We start from the raw sequence: 24,992 nt of genomic DNA on the forward strand, positions 1-24,992 counted from the left end.
TTTTAGAAAACTTGGCAATTCTAAATAGGGTCCAAGAGGACATAGCAAGTGTAAAAATAGAATGGAGACAAGTAAGAATGCAACAAGATGAGGGCAAAGGCAATAGTTAGAGATAAACAGGTGCTGAATGAGATAAGGAAGAACAAAATGGAAACTAGCACTGAAGTAGCAGAATTAAAGTCTGCAATGGCGATTAAATAGAAGGAATGACATGGGAAACAAAGCAAATGTGGAAAATAGCTTGAAGAGCCTTCCTAAAATGTAGCTAAAGGACAAGAGCTAAAAACTATGCAAGATATTATAAATATAGAGCATTTAGATGAAAGTCTAATCAAAGAATTAGTTATGGTCACACCAACAAAATGAGAACAATTTTAGAAGTCGTAACTTTTTTGAGCTTAAAAACATAAGAATTAGAATATTCAGATCAAAAGCAATTAACGAGTTCTAAGTAAAATTACCGAAAACAGACCAATGTCAGAATTCCTCCATTACAAGGATAAATATCCTATAACTTTTCAAAAGGTGCAAAGAGGTGTTACCCACAAAGGAAATATTTAAAATTAAAAATTAAAAATCACCACCACCACCACCAGCAACAAAAAACATCCTCCTGGCCTCAAAATTCTCTCCAATAAAAAATGTCAAAAGAAAATAGAAAAAAATAAATAAAAGCATGAAAAGATCATCTCCACATACTGTCACCATCACATCTTTCCTTGCTCCGCCTCTGTGGCCGTCCTGATTCTATGATGAACTGTCTGTGATCTAACCAAACTCTCCAGATGTGTGTTGCCTCCTATTTCCCCTTGCCTTTGAAGGACCATTTTTCCCCCTCTGACAATTCTCTCTTCTCTCTACTTCTTCACTGAATTTTCTGCTATACATCTTACATTTGAAAACATGCTGTAACATCTCCCTTCTTCAAAATAAAAACATTCCCCTCTACTTACTGCTCTGACCTGCTTCACAGCGAAACTCTTAAAGCAGACATCTATATCTTCTGTTCCAATTCTTTTCTCATAATCTCTAAAAGCAACTCCAATTAGGTGTTCACCTCTTTTCCAGGCTCCCCATCATGGAAGCATCTCTTTTTTTTTTAATTTTTTTATTTTTGCGGTACGCGGGCCTCTCGCTGCTGTGGCCTCTCCCGTTGCAGAGCACAAGGCTTGTTGTGGGTAGATAGGTAGGTAGGTAGAGAGAGAGAGGGAGATAGAGAATCTTTTTTCAAATAAGTACCCAGCCCACCGTGAAAATTAAACGAGGTGCTCAGAGAGACTTGAGTGGGATTCCAGTAGAAACCTAGTCGGTATTTTGGAATCTGGTTATACCATGTTCCTACTCTTCCGCCTCGAGGGAAACTTGAGAGTCCCACGGTTGTTGCAGAGACGAAATTGTGAGATGCAGACTCACATTTGAACTGTAAAACACTTCCTAAATTTGCAGCCTCCCAGAAGAAGAAACCTCCATAGGGAGATGAGTACAGTGGTTTATTTGGGGAGTATGGGGGTGCTGGTCATGGAGTAGGGAAGGAAAGGCAGTCAAGACAAAGTGTCAGCAGCCCCAGTGGGAAAGCTCTAGGAGACAGTGCAAAACGTGCTTCAGAATAACTCAGCGGTGATGGAACTGGGATACTAGTAACCAACGCTGAGAATATTTGCTCGATAGCTGTTCCCTGCTGCAGGGTGTGGGGAATGGGGTAATGTGAACTCGCCAGCACTTCTGAACTATCGCTGGCCTAGAACAAACAAGAATGATCGTGAACATTTTCATGTACATGGAGGATATTTCCCACTCAGACTATCTCTAGTAAGATTCTAAAAGGATATTTTCTTTTCTTTTAAAACATCATCATCATTCTTGATGTTTGTCCTAACCTAATAAAATATCATTTGCAATCTTAGACTGTGTGTGTGTATGATCCTCCATGGGGAGCTGTCAAATAAGATTGCACTTTACAAGTATAAAAGAATTTTGAAGGAACTGTTTGATAGTTAGATTTTTTTCTCCTTTTATTTCAAAGCCATGAAACTGTCTTGTGCAACTGTCAATATTGATTTTACATATGAATGTCAGTAATTGCACCTTTACAATTTTTCCTCAGACAGCTTGGGTATCTTTGGAATCAAAGCCAGTATTCTTATCCTTCTTATTTTTCTGATCAATTTTTCAAAAATTTAAATTTTCTTTACTACCAATTATGTCTTTATTTGACATAGAATATACTTCAAAAATGTTTGACTTATCCAGGTATTTTTATCTGTTCAAAGATTTTTAAATAATTTATATATTTTCTAATTGTGGATTAATGACCTTTTTTAAAGAGAAAAAAAGAGCTTGTTTTCTTTAAAGGAATATTTTTGTTTAACAGGCTCAGTGAATTATGTGCCTTTCTTAGTGAAGTCAGTCAGAACAGTTAACAAATCATGAAGTTGTTAAAATGTCAGCAGTAAATTTGGGTATAAATACTAACTTCCTCTAATGCCAGAGGAAAATAAAGAAGTCTTATTGATTCCAAAGTTTTATATTAATAGTATTCCTTTGCAGGAATCTGAGCTTTGCATGTTTAACTGTTCAACACCAGTATTATGGATAATTAACTAATAAATATGAACACCAGAAGTATGTAAGAAGGTGGATAATTTTCAAGTGCCCCAGTTCTTCTAAAGGTGACTTAAGTATTGCTAGGCAGTCATCTGTGTCATTTGTGGGGCAGGGCCTCACTGAAGGGCACTGTTCAGCCAGTAACTGACACACCTCCCCTCCCCTCCAGATCACACAACGGGCTTATGTCAAGACAGGTTGCTATCTAATGGGCTTAGAGAGTTTGGAAGTTTTATGAAGGAAAAAAAGTGGAGACGTTTTTAGAAATTACTGATGAAGCATGAGTGAAGACATTAAATGTGTATACTTAAGCAAAATGATGGTGGAGGAAAAACATGCCGCATCCATAAATAAACTATGTGGAAGTTATTAACCAGATGAGGGAACGATTTAGCATGCTTGGCTTGCCACACCATGGAAATAAGGTGGTAGAACTCAGAAATGGAAAACTTCCTGCAAAATTCTGGAAAACTTTAGACAATTAATGAATTATTAATTAATCAATTAAAATATTCAATATATGAAAGATTTATTAAGTACCTAGTATGAATAAAGCACTGTGCAAATTACTGTGGAAGCGAAAAATAAATGATAGGTCCTGTCTCCTTGTTGAAGCCACTGTCACCGCCGCAAACCCAGACCTGCCCATGCCCCAGTTTCTAAGTCCCAGTTTCAAACAGACTCAGACACTTGTTAAGTAGTTTCCCATTCTTCTGCTTAAACTTGAAATTATGTTACTAACTCAGAGACTACTGTCACAGTCATAGCTGCTAGGATTTTCTATGGTTCCCTAAATCTCTCCTCCACCAGTTGGACCCAGCACCAACAGAGCCCAGCATACATGAAGCTGCAGCCCACGGAACTCGTCTCTTCCCCATTTGTAGACAGAATAGGCAGGAATAAGCATCTCCAGGGGTCTTTGCTCTTAGTTCTAATCTGTTGCCATTCATTCATTCATTCACTCATTCAAATATTCCATGTATTTTAATGAGTACCTACTATGTGCTAGGCACCTATGGTAGGGTCTTGGAAATGCAAAAAAAAAGGAAGATGTGTACTGAATGTGGAAGGAAGATGTGACACCTAAAGATATCCTTTTGCAGGTTAGGACTGAGGCTGTGATATCTTCCTGCTATGTCACCTTGAACTGAAGACCTAATGAGGGCTTCTCATTCCCCAGTCCCCGTTACATCCCTCACCCATGAGTCCTTGGCTACTTAGACACTGTCATCTTCCTAAAGTATTAGTCTAAAAGTCTATAATCTTACAGAAATAGCTTTAATTATTTTGAATAAGATTTCAAAAAGATTCCAAAAGTTATTATTTTCCTTGGAAGAAGTAGTGAAGGTGGTACAAGAAGAAAACAATGTGATTTATACAACTTAGATTAAAACGTGAAAATTGGAAAAGTGTGAGTGGGGAGAACAAACGTATAAATATTTTCTATTTCACAACCCCCAAATATATATATTACGCTTTATTCATGTTAACATTTAATATAAATGTTTTTAGGGAAACTGAGTAGAATTAAATAAAAATAGGTAAATTACAAAGTATTACAGAAAATAAATGCAAACAAAAGTCAGTACAGTTACATGGAATTGGAAAGCATGAGGAAGGAAACATAAAAAGAAAATCTGTAGGAAGGTAATTGATGTAAAATCAGTTACGCTATACAGTTTACAAGAATCTAAAAGACACAGGAAATGTATAAAGAAAAGAATGCATAAAGCCCTATTAGCTGAATGCAAGCAAAATTAAAGTAGTTATGACAAAATTAATATCAGAGATGACAAAATTTAAAGCACAAAAGCATTTAATGGAACAGGATTATTCTATAGTAACAAAAAATAATATAAAATAAAGATCCACTGCCTTATATTTATTAGACGTACATTATTTAAGTGTTTAAAATGTAAGTTCTTGTAAACATAGGGAAAATCAACAGAATCAGCTCTACTGGAAGATTTATGACCAATTTCTGTCTTTGATATGATCAACAAAATGTAGGACCATTTATTATTTGAATAATATAATTAAGATCATTTAAAAACTTCATAATTAACAAAACCCTATGAAAAGTTCACTTTAATTTCCAAATGAAAAATTATAGAAATTACATTTAATTACAAGTCAATAGAAATAAAATTGTGTATGAAATAGAGTAAACCAACAAATAAAACTGGAAAATTCAAAATACTGTCCTAAAATGCGATTAAACCACAAAAGGAATAAAAAATATATATTACTTGGAAAATTAAAAATGTAAACATTAGCAAACTATACAGGCTTTAGAATCAAAGACCCTTTACATGCAGCTGCCGACTGACAAACCAATTTGTAATCGGCGTGACTAATTTAAAGTGGTTAAGTGAACCCATGATTTCCTTCTGCAGATCTTTTTGCCTCACAGTCCTTCCTGTCTCAGAAAATGGCACCATCATCTCCCCAGCTGGCCAAGTCAAAGACTAGGAGGCATCCCTGACATATCTCTGACCCTCACAACCTACATCTTGTTGGCACTACTGCCCAAATGTACCCTGAATCCAGTCACTTGTCACCATCTCCCTCTTCACTCCTGTCCAAGCCAGTGTCATCACCCAACCAGGCCACCTCTGATGCCCTCTCCCTGTTTTCCCTGATTCTGTTCTTTCCACCCTTTCTTTCTCCATGCAGAAGCCAAAGTGACATTTTAAACACATAAATCAGTTCATTTTATTCTGCTTAAAGCCCACCAATGGCTTCCCGTTGCACTTGGAGTGATATTCACATTTCCTTGTTGTGGCCCTGAAGGCTCTGTACGAGCTAGCATCTGCCTGCATTTCTAGCATCTTCTTCTTCCACTTTCCTCTTCTCATTATGGCCCAGACTTGGCTTTTTTTCCTTTCCTGGAGCACAATAGCCTCACTTCCCACCACAGGACTTTTGTACTTGTTGGTTTTTTTCTTGCTAAGTGCACTCTGCCCCCTTTTTCTGTTCACGCCTGTCTCCTTTGTATCACACAGGTGATACAAAGTGCCTCCTTTAAACAGGCACTTTTCCTGATCATCAGTGCTAACGTGGCCAGCTACATTCCGTCAGTCATCTTTCTCGGTTATATTACCTGGCTTATTGTTATGACAGTATTTATCACTGTAAGAAACGATCTGATTTGTTCAGTTTTGTATGGTTTGTCTTCGCCATCTAAGTGTAAGGTTCATGATCATAGAGACCTTGATTCATCCAGTGTCTGGAATAGTACCTGTCTTCTAGGTACCAAATAAATATTAGTTGAAGAATGAAACCCCAAAACTACTTATCACGGCTTGTGTTTTTTGGACATTTTTCCCAGCCAATCACTTGCTTATTATTTTTAATTCAGTAAGAAAATGAAGTTTTTAGATTTACTGCTAATATGAATTATTTTATTTCTATTTGGATTGTTGCTTCCTATCTCATGTCCATGAAATCTTTAGATTCATAGATATTCTCTTTTGTTTTATTCTAGGGGCTTTATCATTTTAGCTTTTTTACCTTTAGGTCTATGATCCATTTCAAATTAATTTTTATATAAGATTGGGAGATATTGGTTAATTAGGAAAATATCAGGTTGTCATCTTATTTCACATCTTATACCAAAATAAATTTCATATGGATTAAAGAATTAAATATTATTTTTAAATATTTTTAGAAAGAAATAAAAGTATGCTGTATACCTGAAACTAATATGATATTATAAATCAACTATACTTCAATAAAAATAAATATATAAGTGGAGATAAGGTAAATATTTACTTTTATTCTCTGCAGAGATTGGCTAACAATGGCAGAAATCACCAAGGAAAAGCAATAGTTTTGGTTACTTTAACCAAAGCTGTATGTCAAAAACCACCATTCATAAACATTTATTGTTCATTTATATTTCATCCATTTATTCATTCATTGAACAAATAATTTTTGAGGGTCTGTCATGTACCCAGCACAGAAATTCCTCCTGGGGTTTACATTTTAGTGGCAGGAAAACAGACAGTAAACTAATAAACAAGACAATATACAGTTTTTCAAATGCTGACATGTCCCATTGCCGAGGAAAAACACCACAAAAGACCAAAGAAGATATAATATCAGTATTACATATAAATTCATGAAAGTGTTTCAGAAAAATACCAAACCCCAATAGAAAAGAGGTAAATCACAGTTACAAAAGAAGCACAAAAACGTCTATGGTATTAGAGTTCCCTCAGTCTCATGGCCTCCTTGTTTAAATAATTTAACAATACGTAGATAATGTGTTTACAGGACAAAATTCCAAAGTATTAAGTTTACAAGTAAAGCAAACATCCTTTCCATCCCTCTTCCCCAGCTATTTGGTTCCCCTTTCCAGAACCGCTACCAGTTTTCTAGCAAAACAATCAATAAAATTCCATGCCTGTGAAGGTTCAACAGTACTCTAATAAAGTGCTAGAGGAAATAGAGGATGATGTAATCTTTTCGAAAATAAAATTGTCAACATATATCAAGCTTAAAAAGTACTTTATGACCTAATAATTCTAATTTTTTACTCTCCTAATAAAATGGATATATGATAGCAATTAATGTATACAGGTAGACACCATAGTATAATTATGAGACATTGTAAACCATCTAAATATCTAAAATCAGTCCATTAAATGACTGTGTGTAATTATACAATTATTATCTCTCTTCTGTAGATCAAAGTATATCATTTTAGTGATGATGAGGGATGTTTCATCAGTGCAGTGACCATGCTTTTCTGGTTCACCATAGCATCATAGCTCCTGGTCCTGTTCCTGGGGTGTTATAGGCATCCCATAAATGTGGCTTGTATACATGAATTGCATCCAGAACGGCTAGAAGCCGTGGGATCAGCTAAAACTGATTTCAAAACTTGCCTGGGGCTCCCCTGGTGGCGCAGTGGTTGAGAGTCCGCCTGCCGATGCAGGGGACGCGGGTTCGTGCCCCGGTCCGAGAAGATCCCACATGCTGCGGAGCGGCTGGGCCCGTGAGCCATGGCCGCTGAGCCTGCGCGTCCGGAGCCTGTGCTCCGCAACGGGAGAGGCCACAACAGTGAGACGCCCGCGTACAGCAAAAAAAAAAAAAAACAGAAAACTTGCCTGATCCTAAGAATCACCTGGAGAGAGTTTGTTCAAAACACTAGATTCCCAGGCCACTATCTGCATAGTCTAATTAGGTGATGTGGAAACGTGTATTTTAACAAGCACCCCGCAGTTTGAGAGCATGGAGTAAATCAATAAGTATCTAATGGAAAATCAGGAAACACTTAAGTATTGAAAATTATGTATACAGGAAATTTACGCAGGAATTTATATGAGGAATTCAGGAAATGTACTGCATAGGTAGCAGAAGATCTGAGATGCCAAAGAAGGGAGAGTAAGACCACCTTGAAATTTGTCACATTACAGGCCACCACCACTCCCAGGACAGAGGGAGGAGGTGATGTTGGCAGAAACCACGCCCTAGGGTCCCCTGGAAGAAGCCAGACCTGCAGCAGGTGCCTTGGGCAGCCACAGGGTAGACTCTGCCACTGCTGGAGAAGTTGCTCACGTGAATAGAGATCATGGGAGAAGCACCCGAAGTCTCTCTTTCTTGGTCCCCCTGCCTCCCGCCAATGCTTCCCATTGGCCAAGCCCAGCTGGAAGCCAGATGACATGGGAAGCTTGATAACGAACGAAGCCTGCAGGGTTCCATCTCCCTGTAACAAACAGAACAGGGCCAGAAATGGATAGGACGACAAACAGGCTCAAAACCTGTACTGTGAGTTTGGCACCGTGGCACACCCTCATTAAACTACTGGACTGAAGAGGGTAAAAGCCAATTCATAAATCTTGAATCTATTTAAGCAGAATCTCCCTTTAATTTTCATGTTAACATTCATGTTCCTCCATGCTAGGGCAGCTGTGGATAATGGATTTTACTTCATGCAAATGTCCCCTTTGACAAGGATGTATAGGTACTCGGTGATCTTGAATGCAGAGTTCAAAACCTACCTCATGAGAGTCAGGGGGCAGCTAGAGAAATATGCATATATCTGGAGTCTGTAGGTGAATGAAAGCCCCAAAGAACAGCTAAATTAGCCAACAGTTTACAAGTGTTCTTACGATCAGTTTGCTGGCCATTACACACATTTAGACAGTTTCCTAACAGGATTGTATGTCATTAGTATTTTCAGAGTAGAGTTGGGGTGGGGGAGAACTTGACTATAATAGTTGAAAAAGAAATAAAATTATATTTTTATCTAGTGAAGAAAGAGACATTTTCAAAAGCCGTCACTCCACTGGACTTAGTATTTTTGTTAACATCACACACTTCGGCTAATGAAAATAGGAAGTGCGTTTAGAATGTTGCTCTTTCAGCTGAGATGAATACCTATGTCACTGAAAAAAAATACTGCAAAAGTCTCCATCACCTCTTGTGCAAAGTCCAAACACCTTAAAGTCTCCCAAGATCTGACCTCTGCCTAGTTCTTCAGCCTTATTTCTAGCTATTATCCGCCTAATATTCGGTGCTCGTTTATGTGGTCATTTACCTTCCAGTCTTTGTTTATGCTTTTTTCTCTCTCTGGAATGTTCTTAATTCCTTATATAATCTTCATCTCATAATCTCCATCTTCTGGCAAATTCCCACTTATTCTTTAAAATTCACATCAAATATCACATCCTTAGTAAGTCTTCTTTGATCACTGCTCCCCACGCCGCCCAGTCTGACTCCCTCCCTTGGGCTTCTGTAGAGTCTGTGCATATTTCTATCAATTGCACTTTCTTAGTGTTTTGGTTTTTTTTGTTGTTTTTTTTTTTTTGCGGTACGCGGGCCTCTCACTGCTGTGGCCTCTCCCGTTGCGGAGCACAGGCTCCGGACGCGCAGGCTCAGCGGCCATGGCTCACGGGCCCAGCCGCTCCATGGCATGTGGGATCTTCCCGGACCAAGGCACAAACTCGTGTCCCCTGCATCAGCAGGCGGACTCTCAACCACTGCGCCACCAGGGAAGCCCTCTTAGTGTATTTTAATTGCTTTTGTGTCTTTATTCCTCATGAGATGATCAGGGATAATTTTTAAATCTATCATTCCATATCTATTGCTCAGTCCTATGCTTGGTGCATAATAGATACTCAGTAAATATTTCTTTGAGAAGATTTAATGAAGGTAATTGTTGAAACTGTGATACAAAATGAAGATCCAAGAGAAAGAGAAATTTACCTCACATTGTCCTGAATACTATTATTTAAGAAGCAAGGGGAAATTCACAAGAAAAAGTTAAAAGGTCAATTGTTTACATTTTCTTTTGTAACAAATATCTTCCATTGTATTCCACTTTCTTTGTCCATTCACTCTTTTAACTTCCCACTAGCAAGTCTTCATCTGAAATGGAGGGATTGTTTACATATTCTTATTTAACTTCATGTAAATAACTATTAAGCCAAACCGTGGAAAATCACGGTTTTCTAGGTCAAAAATAGTCAGAGGGCTTCCCTGCTGGTCCAGTGGTTAAGAATTCTCCTGCCAATGCAGGGGACACAGGTTCGAGCCCTGGTCTGGGAAGATCCCACATGCCGCCGAGCAACTAAGCCCGTGCGCCACAGCTACTGAGCCTGTGCTCTAGAGGCCGCGAACCACAGCTACTGAGCCCGTGTGCCACAACTACTGAGCCCGTGCACCTAGAGCCCGTGCTCCGAAACAATAGAAGCCACCACAATGAGAAGCCCACGCACCGCGATGAAGAGTAGCCCCTGCTTGCCACAACTAGAGAAAGCCCACGCACAGCAACAAAGACCTAACGCAGCCAAAAATAAAAAATAATAAAAATAAATTAATTATAAAATAAAATTTTTTAGGGCTTCCCTGGTGGCGCAGTGGTTGAGAGTCCACCTGCCGATGCAGGGGACATGGGTTCATGCCCCGGTCCGGGAAGATCCCACATGCAGCGGAGCGGCTGCGCCTGTGAGCCATGGCCGCTGGGCCTGCGCGTCCGGAGCCTGTGCTCCGCAACGGGAGAGGCCACAGCAGTGAGAGGCCCGCGTACCGCAAAAAAAAAAAAAAAAAAAATTTTAAACCTATATAAAATAGTCAGATGTTGGTAATTTCTATGGTTCAACCTAAAAATAAGGATTAGGAGGTAGGTCTCTCTCCCTCACGTCTGTTTACTGTGTTCTTACACAGCTCATGTAGGTAGTCTGGATTTCTTGGCATTAGTAACTTTTATGGTTGGTAAAGCAGCCACGTACACGTTAAGGTAAATGTAGATGGTCTCAATGTAGGCTGCTACCCCAGGGAGGTAAAGGGACTCCATCCCACGGTGCTATTTAAACCAAGGCTGGAAAACCAGCTCTCACGAAAGCCTTTTGAAGGGACATTTGCCTTCTGAACTAAAGGGGACTCAATTCCTACCTCCATGTTCACTCCCAACTTTCAATTGCATGAATCTATGCGTTAAAATAACCTAATATTATTAAAATGTTAATTTGTACCTTTGTGCCTATCCCACAATTGAATTTCCAAGCAGTTGCTTACATTTCCCTCTATGGATTCAGGAAACCATTTGCTCCACTTTGTCTAATTTATTAAACATATTTTGGCCCTTACACCTTTCGCATTAGTCACCCCTAAACACACTTTGTACAAGTGAATAGGAAGTTTGATGTTAATGAGCATCGTTTTCTAGAGGAAGAGTAGCACTAGGCTGCAGGTATAGAGGGAAACCACATGTTACTATTTCAGTACCTTGAAATTCTGAACTTTGGTCCCTACTTGGGAAAATTAGATCTCTTATCAGAAGAGTTTTTCCTGCTATTCATATAAATATTGTTGTTAAGATGAATTTTGGTGTCAGTATGAATGCTGGTGTTAATACTTTTCTTACTGCTGATTTCTTAATTCCCCCTAACTTTTAAACTTAAAAGAACATTTGAAACTAAATGAGCTGAAAATATCTTTTAAAAATAAGCAACACATTGAGATTCTGGTACATAGCAAATTCCTGGTGAAGAAAAGTTCCAAATTTGCGATTCTATTTGCATTTCCATAAACACAGAGAATCTTTGTCTGAGCTTATTATGGGACAAATAGCAGTGTTAGAGCTGGGGTGTTGTAAGACTCTAATTATGCGTGTGCTCCCATTCTGATTAGCGCATTTACAGCACGAAGCAATACAAAACCTGTGCTTTGGGCTCAAAAGCCTTTTTTCTTGAAGTTGACATTTTCATGAATTTTAAGTAACATTGGTCTCATTTAATGTAATTAAAATATTAAAAAATAAAAAGGCTCTCAGCTGCCACTGCTCCCCAAGAAGCAGACCCTGAGATGGAGGTGCGCTTGCAGAACATTTGCTGGGGAGCAGCCTGGGGATCCACACCTGTGGGAGGGGAGGAAGCAGGACTGGGAAAGGGGAGAAGCTGAGCTGCGTTGCCGGCCTGACAGAGGCCCCAGCCACTGCCTGCCCAAGCTCTGTGGCTCACGTGGTCCTTTAGATAAGTCGTCCCGAGTTGGGCTAAGGGAGCAGCCTACACCCCACATTGATCAGAGAGATTGAAACACAGGCTCCGGATTCTCACGCTCAGTTCCAGGTCCCAGGCATGTCAAGGAAGGAGCAGAGAGTTCCAGAACTGAAAAGGCCATGTGGTCAAGGACCTCGGATAAATTAGGGGTAACTGGTATGGATGGATGACCTTCACTCCCAAAGAAGAGTTGGGCAGCCCACGCATAGGTTTGGGGCTCACTCTGGTCATGTTCCCATCTCTCTGGCTTGGTCAGTAGAAATTAAAATTACTTAAAAATGAAATAAAATGAAAACTTTAGTGTCTCGGTTACACTAACAGCATTGCGAGTGCTCTGGGGCCCCGTGTTGGACAGCCCGAAACGTTTCCATTGCAGAAAATTCTCCTGGACAGCACTGCTCCCCGACAGCCTGCCGCCATGCCTCTCGGAGGGAGGTCCTGCTGACCCCACTCACCCCCGAGACACCCCAGGAGGAAGGTGCCAGCTTTCATTACCCCAACGCCTACTACCGCCCTCTGCTCCCTCAACTGCAAGGCATCTCTGTTAGTCTCCTCAACTCTGTCTTTCCTTGCCCTCATATTTGACATTAATGTGGCTTAATAAACCAGAACTGGCATCGATAGAAACTGAAAAGCATTTCCATTTCTTTATGGATAGGCCAGGAACATGGGGGAAATAGTTGTACCCATCACACTAGTTCAATCAGAGAAAAGAAAAAAAAAACAACGTTTAAGTTTTCACTTTAAAATAGCATAAACCTTCCTACCCTGGCACATGAACATCCAAAAATGTAACATCATGGGCCAGCAAGAAATGAATGGAAAGCAGTAAAATTGGCATGAAATAGACTTTAAAACATAGCAAATACATCATTTCGGAATTAGCTGCCTCCAAAGCAAACCTCGTTTGATGATAAAAACATGCTTCACTGAGCGATCCTTTCCATGAGTCACCTCCTCTAATTATCCAGTGAACACTGCATTGGTGGCTTCCATTGCTCGCTCTTCCATGGTTTCCTTCTACATGTTTTTGTTATGCAGAATATACCTTTTAAAAGATGTTTCTGAACAAACTCTTCCAGCCTTGAAACTTCCTGTGTTTGGTACATGAGGCATTTGTTGTTGTTTTTTTCTCTTCTGGAGTCTCAGCAAAAGTCTGGCCATCACACAAACCATTGGTCATGCTTAAAGGTATTTTCCCTAGTCGGGTGTTCAATACATGATTGAAAGGGTGGTGTTTAAGCAGACCTTTCCTTGCTGCATTGCACGTAGGCCCTCCCATGAGGTCTGTGGGAAGGGACTGAACTAAATCACACATACACACACAGATTGAATTTTTATAAAATATGATGGAAAAATATACAACCGCAGTATCTAAAACAACGGTTGCTTGTACCACCGCATAGGAGACGGATTGCCATCAAGGGCAATAAGAACACTCACCTCCCCAGATTTGATGCTATAGTCCCCCCAGACAAGGATGCCTTGCTTCATTTGCTCAGTCACCGTCCATGTATTGAAGCATACATGTGATAAACAATGGGCTAGGCTTTCTGGGGTTCTGACCAATGGCATCACTACTCTTGCGCTTTGAGGCCATTATGTAAACTAAGGGTTACCTGAACCCGAGCACAGTTGATCTGATAACCAAGGCAGCTACTAAGTGACTAAGGAACTGGTGGGATACACTGGACAAAGGGATGATTCACATCACATTCTGGGCAGGGCGGAGCAGGATGGTGCAAGATTTCATCATGCTGCTCAGAACGGCCCACAGTTTTAAACATATGAATTGTTTATTTCTGGAATTTCCATTTAATATTTTCAGACTGTTGACCATGGGTAACTGAAACCGAGGAAAGAGAAGCCTTAAAATGCTTCCTTTAATTGAAAAGGTGAAAGTTCCTGACTTAATAAGGAAAGAAAGAAAAGCATATGCTGAGGTTATTAAGATCTGCAGTATGAACGAATCTTCTACCCGTGAAATTGTGAGGAAGGAAAAAGAAATTCATGCTGGTTTTGCCGCCGTACCTCAAATTGCAAAACTTATGGCCACAGTGCGTGATAGGTGCTTAGTTAAGATGGAAAAGGTATTAAATCTGAACAATTTTGTAACATGTATTACAGTATATTGCAATAATTGTTCTGCTTTATCACTAGTTATTGTTTTTAGTATTTTACTGTGCCTAATTTATAAATTAAACTTCATCACAGGTATGTGTGTAAAGGAAAAAACATACTATATACAGGGTTTGGTACTATCTGTGGTTTCAGGCATGCACTGGGGGTCTTAGCACGCATCCCCATGGATACAGGGCGACTATTGGAGCTTTCTCATGCCCCATGTAGGGGCTTAAAGTCAGACTCTTTCATGGAATATGTAGTGGAAATTAAAATGTTTTAGCATTTAAAAAATATATAGTGTATATTTTTGAAGATGTATCAGAGAGAATGTATCACTAACTATGTCCTGTGTTTTTGTTTTAGGTGGGCGAGATAATCACAGGTTGTCAAGGAACATCAAAGCCAGTGAAAAGCACGCCGGACAGCAGCAGGGAGAAGACGAACAAAAGGTGCCCTCCCCTCAGCCCGTCTTAACTTCGCTTAGAGTTCTCTTCATTGTCATTTGGTGCCTAGAATGCACCTTCCACATAGGTACAGTGACTGAAAGTTCAAAAAGGATTCATACCATGAACATTAATGTTTATTCCCCAAACTTAGACTCTTGATTTGCAGGGCTCAGAAACAGATCTGTGTATATTTAGGTTCCAGCTTCCGGTGACAATAATAAAAGTGGCAATAGCCACACCGACAGCTACATCGACCGGGCACTTGCTTTGTATCGGGCACCATTCCGTGTGCTTTACTCATAGTAACGCATTTAATCCTCACAATTTTTACCCTCAGTTTACAGACGAGGAAAATGAGGGAGGGAGGAGTTTGGAATGTCAGGAGGTCATGTAGCTGTGACCTGTTGGGACGACTCTGCTGAGCCCTGCTCCTAACGCTGCTCACCGCCTCCCTTTTATGACCTGTGTCACGTCATAGATTCCAAAACCCTCAGGGCTGCAAGGACCGAGAGGCCCCGTGTGTGCCCTCTTGTCAGTCATAGGTCACCTTCCAGCCTTGGCTTAAGCTTCCTTCTCAACAGGATCCTCACCCTCTCAAGAGAATCTTCGTGGCATTCTCAATATTCCCCCAGTGTCTGAAAGCTTCTCTTTGATTCCTAACTGAAGGTTCTAGCTCTGCCCCCAGAGACACCCCAGAACAAAGCCCACTTCCCACAAGCAGTGACAATCCTTAGAGTAGTTCAGACAAAGCTCTCATTATTTCTCAGTTCTTCCTTAGAATGAGCATCCCAGCTCTTTCAACCCCCCTTCTCCTTGCCGTGATTTCCAGACTCGTACCGTCCAGACGGCAGACTCTATTTTGGACCAAGGCAAACTATCTTTGAGATACAAATGTATATGCTAGAATTGCCACTATAAAAATACCTGAACAGGAACTATATTTATATCTTGCATAATACAAGCAGTCAGGCATTCGTATATATTCAAAGACAACTGTCAAATTTTGTAGAGATTTTCAAACACGGGGTTTGTTTAAACAACAGGTATGGAGTTGAATTCCTTCTGAAAAGCGGGTTGCTGTTTTTAACCTTGGAAAGCCACTCTCATGTTTCCCAGCTCAGTGATTTCCATTTCAGATACATGTGTAATTTACAGAGAATCAAGGGTGTTAGGACTACTATGAATCTTCACGGTCATAATTAACCCCCAGCGGCATCAAACACATGTAAAGAGTTCGAATCTAATTTATGAGGAATCACAGGGATTGGAAACCAAGTCATTGCCAAAGTTTGGAGCTGGTTTTCAAGACTCCAGGAAAACCGTCATTACTGTGATTACACTTGATGATTAGAGATATCCTAGCACAATTCGTCATAAGAGGACCTCCTGCAGTATTTTCACAAAGCCTTTCTTTTTCTTTTTCGTTACTGAGAAAGGATCACCTGACGACCGTTCATAATCTATCGATGGGAAGGTTGTTTGTGGTGCTCCTTAATCACTGACAAACTTCCTTACACACATTCTCTCAGCTTCTGGCTGGGCAACCCATTAGCCTAACAGCCACCTGTAAATGCTGCACATGGGCACGAGGTCAGGCAGGTTGTTGGCTTGGGGGAAAGGACTACAGAGGCAGCGGTAACTGGGGGCAGGGAGGTCGGAATAGGCCCCTCAACCCTCTCATAGCCTGAGTGGTCCTTTCCTCATGCTGTGGAGACAGAGTGAATAGAGGGAGAAGATGAAGGGAAGGAGAGTTATGTTCACTGGGACCAGATGGGGTCATGTCTGGGGGGAAGGTCACTGACCCAGTGAACTCTTGTGGTCCGGTGACACTGTACGATGACGGAAAACACACAACTTCCTCAAAAGTGGACTTACTGAGTACTGAGTGCCTACCCTGTGCTATATGATGCTATACGCTATCTTTACTCTTCAAAATAACTGCAGTATAAATCCTCGTATCCTAATGTACTGAGGTTCAAAGAGATAGAGCAATTTGTCCAAGATCGCAAAGTTGTTAAGTGAGTGGTGGAAGCAGGACCATAAAACGTAGCCCATTCCTGGGCTTGCCTTCTTACTCTCCTCATGGTGTCGTTTTGAAAAATTAGACTTTCTTCTTTAGAGCAGTCTTATTAGGTTCACAGCAAAATCAAGTGGAAGGCACAGAGATTTCCCATATACTCCCTGCCCCAGCTCAGGCGCAGCCTCCCTCATTATCCACATCCCCCATCAGAGTGCAACATTTGTTACAGCTGGTGAGCCTGCATCCATGCGTCGTTAGCACCCAGATCCGTAATCTGCGTTAGGGCTCAGTCTTGGTGTTGTGCGTTCTATGGGTTTGGACGAATGTATAATGACATGTATCCATTCCTATAGTGTCATACAGAGTAGTTTCACTGCCCTGCAAATCCTCTGTGCTCCATCTATGCATCCCGCTCTCCCCACTCACAGCCCCTGGCAACTATTAGTCTTTTTACTGTCACCATAATCTTGTCTTTTCCAAAGTGTTATGTAATTGGAATTATACAGTACGTAGCCTTTTCAGATTGGCTTCTCTTCCTTAGTAATATGCATTTAAGGTTCCTCCATGTCTTTTCATGGCTTGCTAGCTCATTTCTTTTTAATGCTGAGTAATATGCCATTGTCTGGATGGACCACAGTTTAATTTATCCATTCACCCACTGAAGGGCATCTTAGCTGCTCCAGTTGTTTGGCAATTATGAATAACGCTGCTATACACATCCTGTGCAGGTTTTTATGTGGCCATAAAGTTTCAGCTCCTTTGGGTAAATGCCGAGAAGCACAACTGCTGGGTCGTGTGGTAAGAATATGTTTAGTTATGTGAGAAGCTGCCGAGCTGTCCTCTGAAGGGGCTGCACCCTTCTGCTTCCCCACCAGTCATGTGTGAGCGTTCCTGTTGCTCCACATCCGGGCCAGCGTTTGGTGCTGTCGGTGTTCGGATCTGGACCATTCTAAATAGGTGTGTGGTGGTATGTCATTGTTGTTTTAACTCCCGTTTCCCTGATGATATATGGCAAAGAATGATGGCTTTCTTTCTTCCCAAACCTGTATCTTTCCTTTTTCGCGCATGACTGCATAGGGAAAAAATCCAGTACGATGTTGAAAAGAGGGTGATAGCAGGCATCTTTGTCTTATTGCCAATTCCAGACCGAAAGTTTTCAGCATTTTACTCTCAAGTCTGGAATATTTTTTTTAAACGTAAGTGTAGTGCTTTTATAACTCATGCTTTCCTAGTCACTATCTGAAGTTGTTGCGTCTCTATTTCTGTTCTTGTTGCTTCTGCTGATTCTTATGCAGAGTGCCCGTTTACTTGAGTGCTTGTTTACTCTTTCCTGTGATCTGCTGCCTTGCTGGGGGCTTCTCAGAGGTCCAGGAGGTGCGCTGCCAGGGAGCATTGATGTGTGCTTTGGGGCAGATCCTAAAGACACTGCTAGTTTAGAACCACTTCAGTCTAAGTTCAAGATTGAGGGTTTGTTTGTTTGTTTTTTAGCTGCTATAAACCCATGGAACTGCCAGCCTGTGGTGACAACTCATCCCTCTTCTGTCCCACTGGGGCACCTCCCCTCACAGTCCCCTGGGGAGGTGGGCAGAGCGGGTTTACTTCTCATTCACTCGTACAGGAGGCGAAAGCCCTTTGGGACTGCACCCTTACTGGGGAGAGGGCATCCTGTTAGACTGCCCACCTGGCACGCTCAGGGCCTGGCCCTCTGTCCCCAGACTCTGTACATCCAGCAAGACCAAAGCCTGACTTTAGGGGCTCACCGAATGCCCTCAGGGCAAAGGTGGTCTCAGGACTCCATTCCCCTTTCTGGGTTCCTCCTTTCACTGAATTCTGACCTTGTGGATCCTAATTATCTCACCACATCTTTCACAATCTCAGTAAAGTTTTTCGTGGGTAGTGGGAGTCTTCGGTCCAAATAAGCTAGCCCAACAGATTATCATTTCTTTATGTTCTTTAATAGAAAGAGTCAATCGTTGATGTATTTTACGCCTACTGCCTACTGATTTTAGACATTTTCTTTCTTTCTTCCATGGTAATAAATTTATTCATTCCGTCTTCCAGCTATTCTTAGTAGGTGCCAGAGGTTCTGGTCTGACAGCCAGGTAGTGGGTAAAACCAGCAATGGGCATCTGTCACTTTAGGCCTGTGACATAGGGACAGGAAGCAGCCAGGGAGAAAAGCCCCTCTCCTCTTTATTTTGGGGACGAGTGTGGTCCTCAGGTGCCTCAGGCCCAGAGATTCATGAGTCATTAAAGCCCTGCATGCAAACTATTCCTCACAACATCTGAAGCAGGGGCTCTGCAGATAACTATATACATACTAGCTAAGCTCATAGTTTATTACTGAGATCCAGAAATTATGGCCCAAGAGATATGCCTACAATTGAGATGGGCTGCTTTTCCTCAAAGTCAAGGACATCATAATTATAATAGATGAATTTAGATATTTACTTAATTAAGCCATAAATATCATAGTCTTTTAATAAGAACAGATGAATTAAAAAGTACGCTATAGTTAATAGTGACTGTAATGCAAGTCTTTGAAAACTGTAACTTCTTAACACTGTTTATAGTGTACAATCTGGGACTTCAGAAAATGCCCTTTTATAGACTTTGTATACTTTGTATTTTTCTTCAGCAGGTCCAGAAGTATTAGTCAAGATACTAAGGAATCAAAAAGTCAGATCTTTCAAGGGCTGTGCAGATTACAGGAATGAGCGGGAGGGCTGTAAGAACAGCAGAGTTTACACTTTCCAAAGAAAATCGGACCTCCTTCCCCCACCACATTGTGTCTGCTGCACGAGTTTGGTCTGAGAACATGGGTTTGGAGCTCCTGGATTAGACTGACTGTGATATTCCTTAGGTCAGAGATAATTTCTTATTTAATTTCGTTAATCCACAATAATAACTTTTTTTTTCATTTATTCAACAACTATTTATTCGGTAAAGCTATACGCCAAAGATACAAGATGAAAAAGACAATACCTTTGCTTCAAAGATGTCAGTCTTATAGGGAGAACAGGTCGGTAATGAGACAATTACATGACGATATGATAACTTTTCTATTGAACACAACACTGCACTCCTAGATGTTACCAGGAAGCTTGTCTGTTTGCACAGACCATGCTATTTCTGGTGTCTAGCACAGCAACTAGAATACAGTCGGCATTTAAGGTATATCTGTTGAATAACTGAATGAATTAATGGTGCGGTGATTCCAAAATAATTTCTAAATCATCGATATCCCTGGGGGAACTTTATATAAATACAGATTACTGGGTCCAACTCCAGGCCTATGGAATGGAAATTGCCAGAAAAGCAGCCCTGTGACTGTATCATCTAGAGTTTTCTCTATGACGGTGATAAGGGGACTCAGTGGCCAGCAGAGCTGCTTCCTGGGTCTGTTTCACTCCAGCTATCGCTGGAAGGATGGAGTGCCGGCGGAGGAGTGGGTTCTTGTGGGAGGGGAAACTGTGGGCTAAGCTTGGTGTGCACCTGAACTTGTAGTGCAGGCTGAGTGGTCTGAAGCAGCAGGGTCCAGGAGCCTGATTAGCTCCATTCAGGAGTGAGAACTGCCTGGTGTGATTCTATTATTGATCTTGGCTCTGGGGCATGGCCTGCTGTATCATTTCAATTATCAAAAAAATCTTAGGTAAGCAGAGTCTCCCCGCTGCCCTCTCCTCCACCTGCCTGCACGTCAGCACGGCCCTGCGGCGCTCTTTAGCACTTTATTTCTCCAAGGGTGGACTCTTGCTTCTACTAGGCTCTAAGCTACTTGAAACCAGGGATGGGGTTCTATCTTTGCCTCCATGCTCCAGGGATAGTACTTGCCGATATTTGCTGAACAAATGAATGAATGAGTTGAATCTACCTGAAATTTACTTAAAACTGATATCTCAATTTCCTTTGCCCTTTTTGTTGTAGAAGCCAGCAAATGGAGAGACTAGAAGTAGATCCCAGCAAGCATGCCTTCCCTGATGTGGCTAACATAGTTCAAGCGAAAAAACACACGCCCAGAAGAGTTCAAGCTGAACCCAAAATCATACCAAGCGAGGGAGATCCAGACTTTGAAGATAATCCCGAAGTGCCTCCGTTGATTTGAAAACTTCAGGCTGCACCGACTGTGCACTCAGTGCAGAGAGTGCGTGTATGTTATTTCTGGGGTAAACACAGTTATTGTCAACATTACTCCTCCGATGTTTTAGGTCCTACTTTGTACATTAATATTCTCAAACCAGTTTACAATTAAAATGTGTACCTTCAAAATGCTATAACATCATTTGTCTATAGTAAAGTGTTGGCTAGGGAAAATGTTCAGTAAATCACAGAACTATTATAGAAACACGCTGATTATAAATCCTAGAATTGCCTGCTTGTGCAGATAGATGAAGTCGTGGATTAAAGCACAGATTATTAAACCTGTGCTTCGGCAGACGGGTCAAGCTCAGAAGTTAAAATCGTAATTTCAGATCAAATTGGAATGCTTTCAGGTGATTTTAAGCAGTGTTTCTGTTTTCTTCTCATGACATGTCTGCTTTCTCTGATGGCGAGGTATAATGGCAAGAAGATGAGGTTGGAAATGAGACACCTTGAAGTCAGATTCCCTTTCAGTCGCTTTGGATGAAACTTCAGCAAGTGCATGAACTTCCCCGCGCCTTAGTGGCTCCATCTGTGACTGGGGAGGAAGAATACTTGCCGTGTATGTAGGTTTGTCTCCAGATGAACCGTCTGAAGTGCCTGACACTGTACGTTGTGCATTTCCGCTCCCTCCCTCCCCCCGAGCCTCCTTTCCCTGTTTCCTCCGCTACTCCTCTCCCTCCTCCTCTTTCTTCACCTTCCTTCTCATCCTACTCTCCCTCCCCTACTTCCTTCTTCACGTTTTAAATACTTGCACGTCCTCTTTATCTAGAACATTATGAACTCAATATTCCACATACAATATACGAAAACTATCTTCACTCTGACCATGATTTACTAGCATTTAAATCAGGTTCTGATCAGCAAATATTTTACTCAGCAGCTCCTGAGCCCTGGGACCTGCTCTGTTCATCAAGGGGTCGGTGGTGACAAGGCAGTGAAATGTACAAACACGGACCCCGTCAGGCAGTGGTAAGAGCCTGCAGTCAGAAGGCAGTTCTGTTTGTTCTCCAGTGGAAATGCTCTCGCCTCTGGAACCAATACCTCTAAAGCAGCAGGGCCCAAAGTTGCAGGAACAGGAATGAAACTGGCCAGTTCATCATTATGGGTGTTAGTGAGAGGACCCTCTCCCATTTCGATCCCTTGATCCCAGATCCACGCTTCTTGGCTCTGGGAGAAATAGCACCACATGCTGGCTAGGGATTCAGAGCCCATACTTTATCCTTGGGAACATGATCTCACCCGTGCGAGGTATTATCACCCAGCTGGCCCTGTAGCTGCGTCTTCAAAAGGCCACTTCATTGTTCTACCAGGTCAGCTGCTCCAGGATGATGATGAACATGGTAAATCCAGCGAATTCCCTAGATATAACTCCACGGGCATACTTCATTTGCTGTGAAAATGAGTTCCTCGGCCAGAGGCGGTGCTCCATGAAGTACTGTGGCAGTGAATAGTGCACCCACTGCGTAAACCCACAGATGGTGGCTTTGGCAGAAGCACTGTAGGAAGGAAGGCAGATTCATGTTCAGAACAAGCGTATATTCCAGTGAGAACAAGGCACCGCTCCTTCCATGATGGGTGGAAGTGTTCCAGTGTAATCGACTTTCCAGCAGGTGATGGATGGTCCCCTGGGGTATAGTGCCATGTAAGGAGCTCCCTGTTGGTTTCTGCCATTGTCAAATTGGTCATTGTGGATGTCTGCAAATTATTTGACACTCCTCCCATCAAGAGGTGGGGTCTCTGCCCTCCTATCTTGAATATGGACCAACCTTAGTGACTTGCTTGCAACCTACAGCATAATGATAAAATGATACTATGTGCCGTCAAGGCTAAATCAGAAAAGGCCATATTACAACCATCTGATTCTCTTGGGACACTCTCTCTGGGGGAATCCAGCTGCCATGTAAAAAGTCCAGCTCCCCTGGGGCTGCCATGCTGGAGATGCCGCAGGAGGTGTTCCTGTCCATTGCCCCAGAAGCACTCTCAGCTGACGGCATTACCTGCCAGACATAGGAGTGCACCATCTTTGATGTCCAGTCCTGGCTACCATCTGGCTGCAATTGCATGAGAAACGTCAAAGTGAGAACCACCCTGCTGAGCCTTCCCAAACTCTGACACACAACATTGTGAGCAAAATAAAATGGTTGTAATCCACTAAACGTAGGGAGAATTTGTTCTGCAGCAATGGCAACCAGAGCAGGATTGGTATGTGGAAGTGGAGTGTTACCATAACTAAAACCAAAGACGCACGGTCGTTGCCTGGGACCAGGGAGCGGTCAGAAGCTAGAAGGTCCTTGAGGAAGTTTGTGACAGTTGGCTACTCTAGGAGGCAGACACCAAGAGAGAGTTAGAGTGTGGGAGGTTTATTGGGGGTAGTGGCTTGGAAGGATGAAGAGAGGGGGCAGGAGTAGGAAAGGCTTTAGACTTTAGATTTTAGATACAGTCTTGACATCTGAAAAACGAGGAAGGAGGATTGGTTAAAAGGAGCCTCAGACTGCAGTGCAGCTGTGAGAATGCCTAGGCCAGCCCAGAGAGGCACACAAAACGGTCCACGGAAGACGTTGGACAGAAATGGCCACGCCCGGCTGCTCCTGCCACATTTAGTTATTGGCCGGAAGCTGCCGGGGAGAGTGAGGTGACCACAGCTGGAGAGCTGGAGCGAATCCCAAAGGCACTTACAGCTGGAGGCTCCCAGCTGTTTGCACCCCACGTGGCTGGCGCTCTCTCTCTCGCGCTCTCTCTCTCTCTCTCTCTCTCTGTCTCTCTCTCTGTCTCTCTCTCTTGCTCTCGCTCTCTCTCGCTCTCTTTCCCTCTCTCTCTCTCTCTCTCTCTCTCTCTCTCTCTCTCTCTCTCTCTCTCTCTCTCCCTCTCCCTCCTTATTCATTCTCAGGAAGGCTCCCCGCCTGCAAAGGGGAAAGACTTTTCTGGGCTTCCTGGAGGGGTGAGAAGCTCCACGGCAGAGGCTGGGGGCGTGCTGCTTCATGCTGGGGGCTGAGGAGGGAGGGAGTCTCAGAGGCCAGGGCTGCGGGATGTAGGAGATGGACGAACGGGAGACCTCTGAGGAGTCCATGAAAAGGCCTCCAGAGGGAGAAGAGTCAGCTTCCACCCTCCTCCAGGCTGACAGAGCAGGAAGCCTGACCAAGCCGGGTAAGGACTGTCTTACCTGCCTCTGTCAAGGTCTGGGCAGTTCCTAGCTTGGCGCTTGAGTGGTAGAAGGGAGGAGGTCGTCACCAGGACCCAGAGAGGGTCGTAGGCCACTGACAGGAGCCCGGACCTTGTTGCAGGGACGCAGCCAGCAGGGAGGGAGCAGGGGAATAAACATCTTGACCTTACTCTCCTGCTTCCCCCCATCCCTGGCTAGAGCTTCCCACTGGCCAAACCCAACTGGAGGCTGGGGCCGAGGGAGCCTATTGGTCAGGTCCCAGGGGTCAGGCTCCAGGGCACACAGCAGGATGGAGGGAGGCACACTCCCCTTTGCCCGTCTTCCCTCACGCTTCTCTAACCCTGACTCCTCCTGGATGGAGCTAGGTCTCGGATCCAGCGGTGGTTGGGGGGGGTGGGGGGCAGCGGGGCAGGATAAGAGAACAGCCATATTGTCAGCTACTGGTTTCCAACCTAAGCAGCCTGAGATGGGGCAGGGGAGGGGGGAGGAGAAGATGTAATGCCGGGGTTTGGACTGTGATAGGGGACATTACTGAACGGAGACTGAGAATATGATTCAAATGGCTGAAGGGTCATCTGTTACCCAAGAATACAAGAAAATACCATTGGGTCTGCTTAAATCTTCATCCAGGGCCAGGGAAGGATCACCCACACTGAAGAAAGGGGAAACTATACCATGTTTTGATCAGAGCTGCAGGTGAGCATTCAACATTAAGTTTATACTAATAACGCGTGATCCCAGAATCCGGAGCCCGGGCTGCTTTGTCCAAATTCTCCCTGTGTCACTCTCCTCTCCCTGTGCCTCTGCTTGTCTCTTACTCTGAGAAGGCTCACTGCCTAAGTCCCCACATCAGCTCCAGCAGGGACAGGAGTGGCCTTCCCTCCCGGCTCTCAGTCCCCAGCAGAAAGGACATCGCACAGGGTGTGATGTCATCCTCTGTCCCCAGTACCCAAGCACGCCAGCCCCTGCGTTTTTTTTCTCCTGCTTTCG

General features: G+C 42.7%; 1 protein-coding gene across 2 annotated transcripts in view; it reads left to right on the forward strand.

The window, feature by feature from the left end:
• DNAAF11 (dynein axonemal assembly factor 11) overlaps nucleotides 1–20,962 on the forward strand; it is a 77,965-nt gene extending 57,003 nt beyond the window's left edge. For both annotated transcript variants that reach the window (XM_082674953.1, XM_082674954.1), the window contains exons 11-12: nucleotides 14,601–14,686; nucleotides 20,627–20,962. In XM_082674953.1, coding sequence (XP_082531079.1) covers nucleotides 14,601–14,686; nucleotides 20,627–20,804 — 264 coding nt within the window. In that variant the 3' untranslated portion in view covers nucleotides 20,805–20,962. The remainder of the gene's footprint in view (nucleotides 1–14,600; nucleotides 14,687–20,626) is intronic.
• Nucleotides 20,963–24,992: the final 4,030 nt, after the last annotated feature.

This window comes from Grampus griseus (genome assembly GCF_964374135.1).
Source record: "Grampus griseus genome assembly, chromosome: 17".
NCBI lineage: Eukaryota > Metazoa > Chordata > Mammalia > Artiodactyla > Delphinidae > Grampus > Grampus griseus.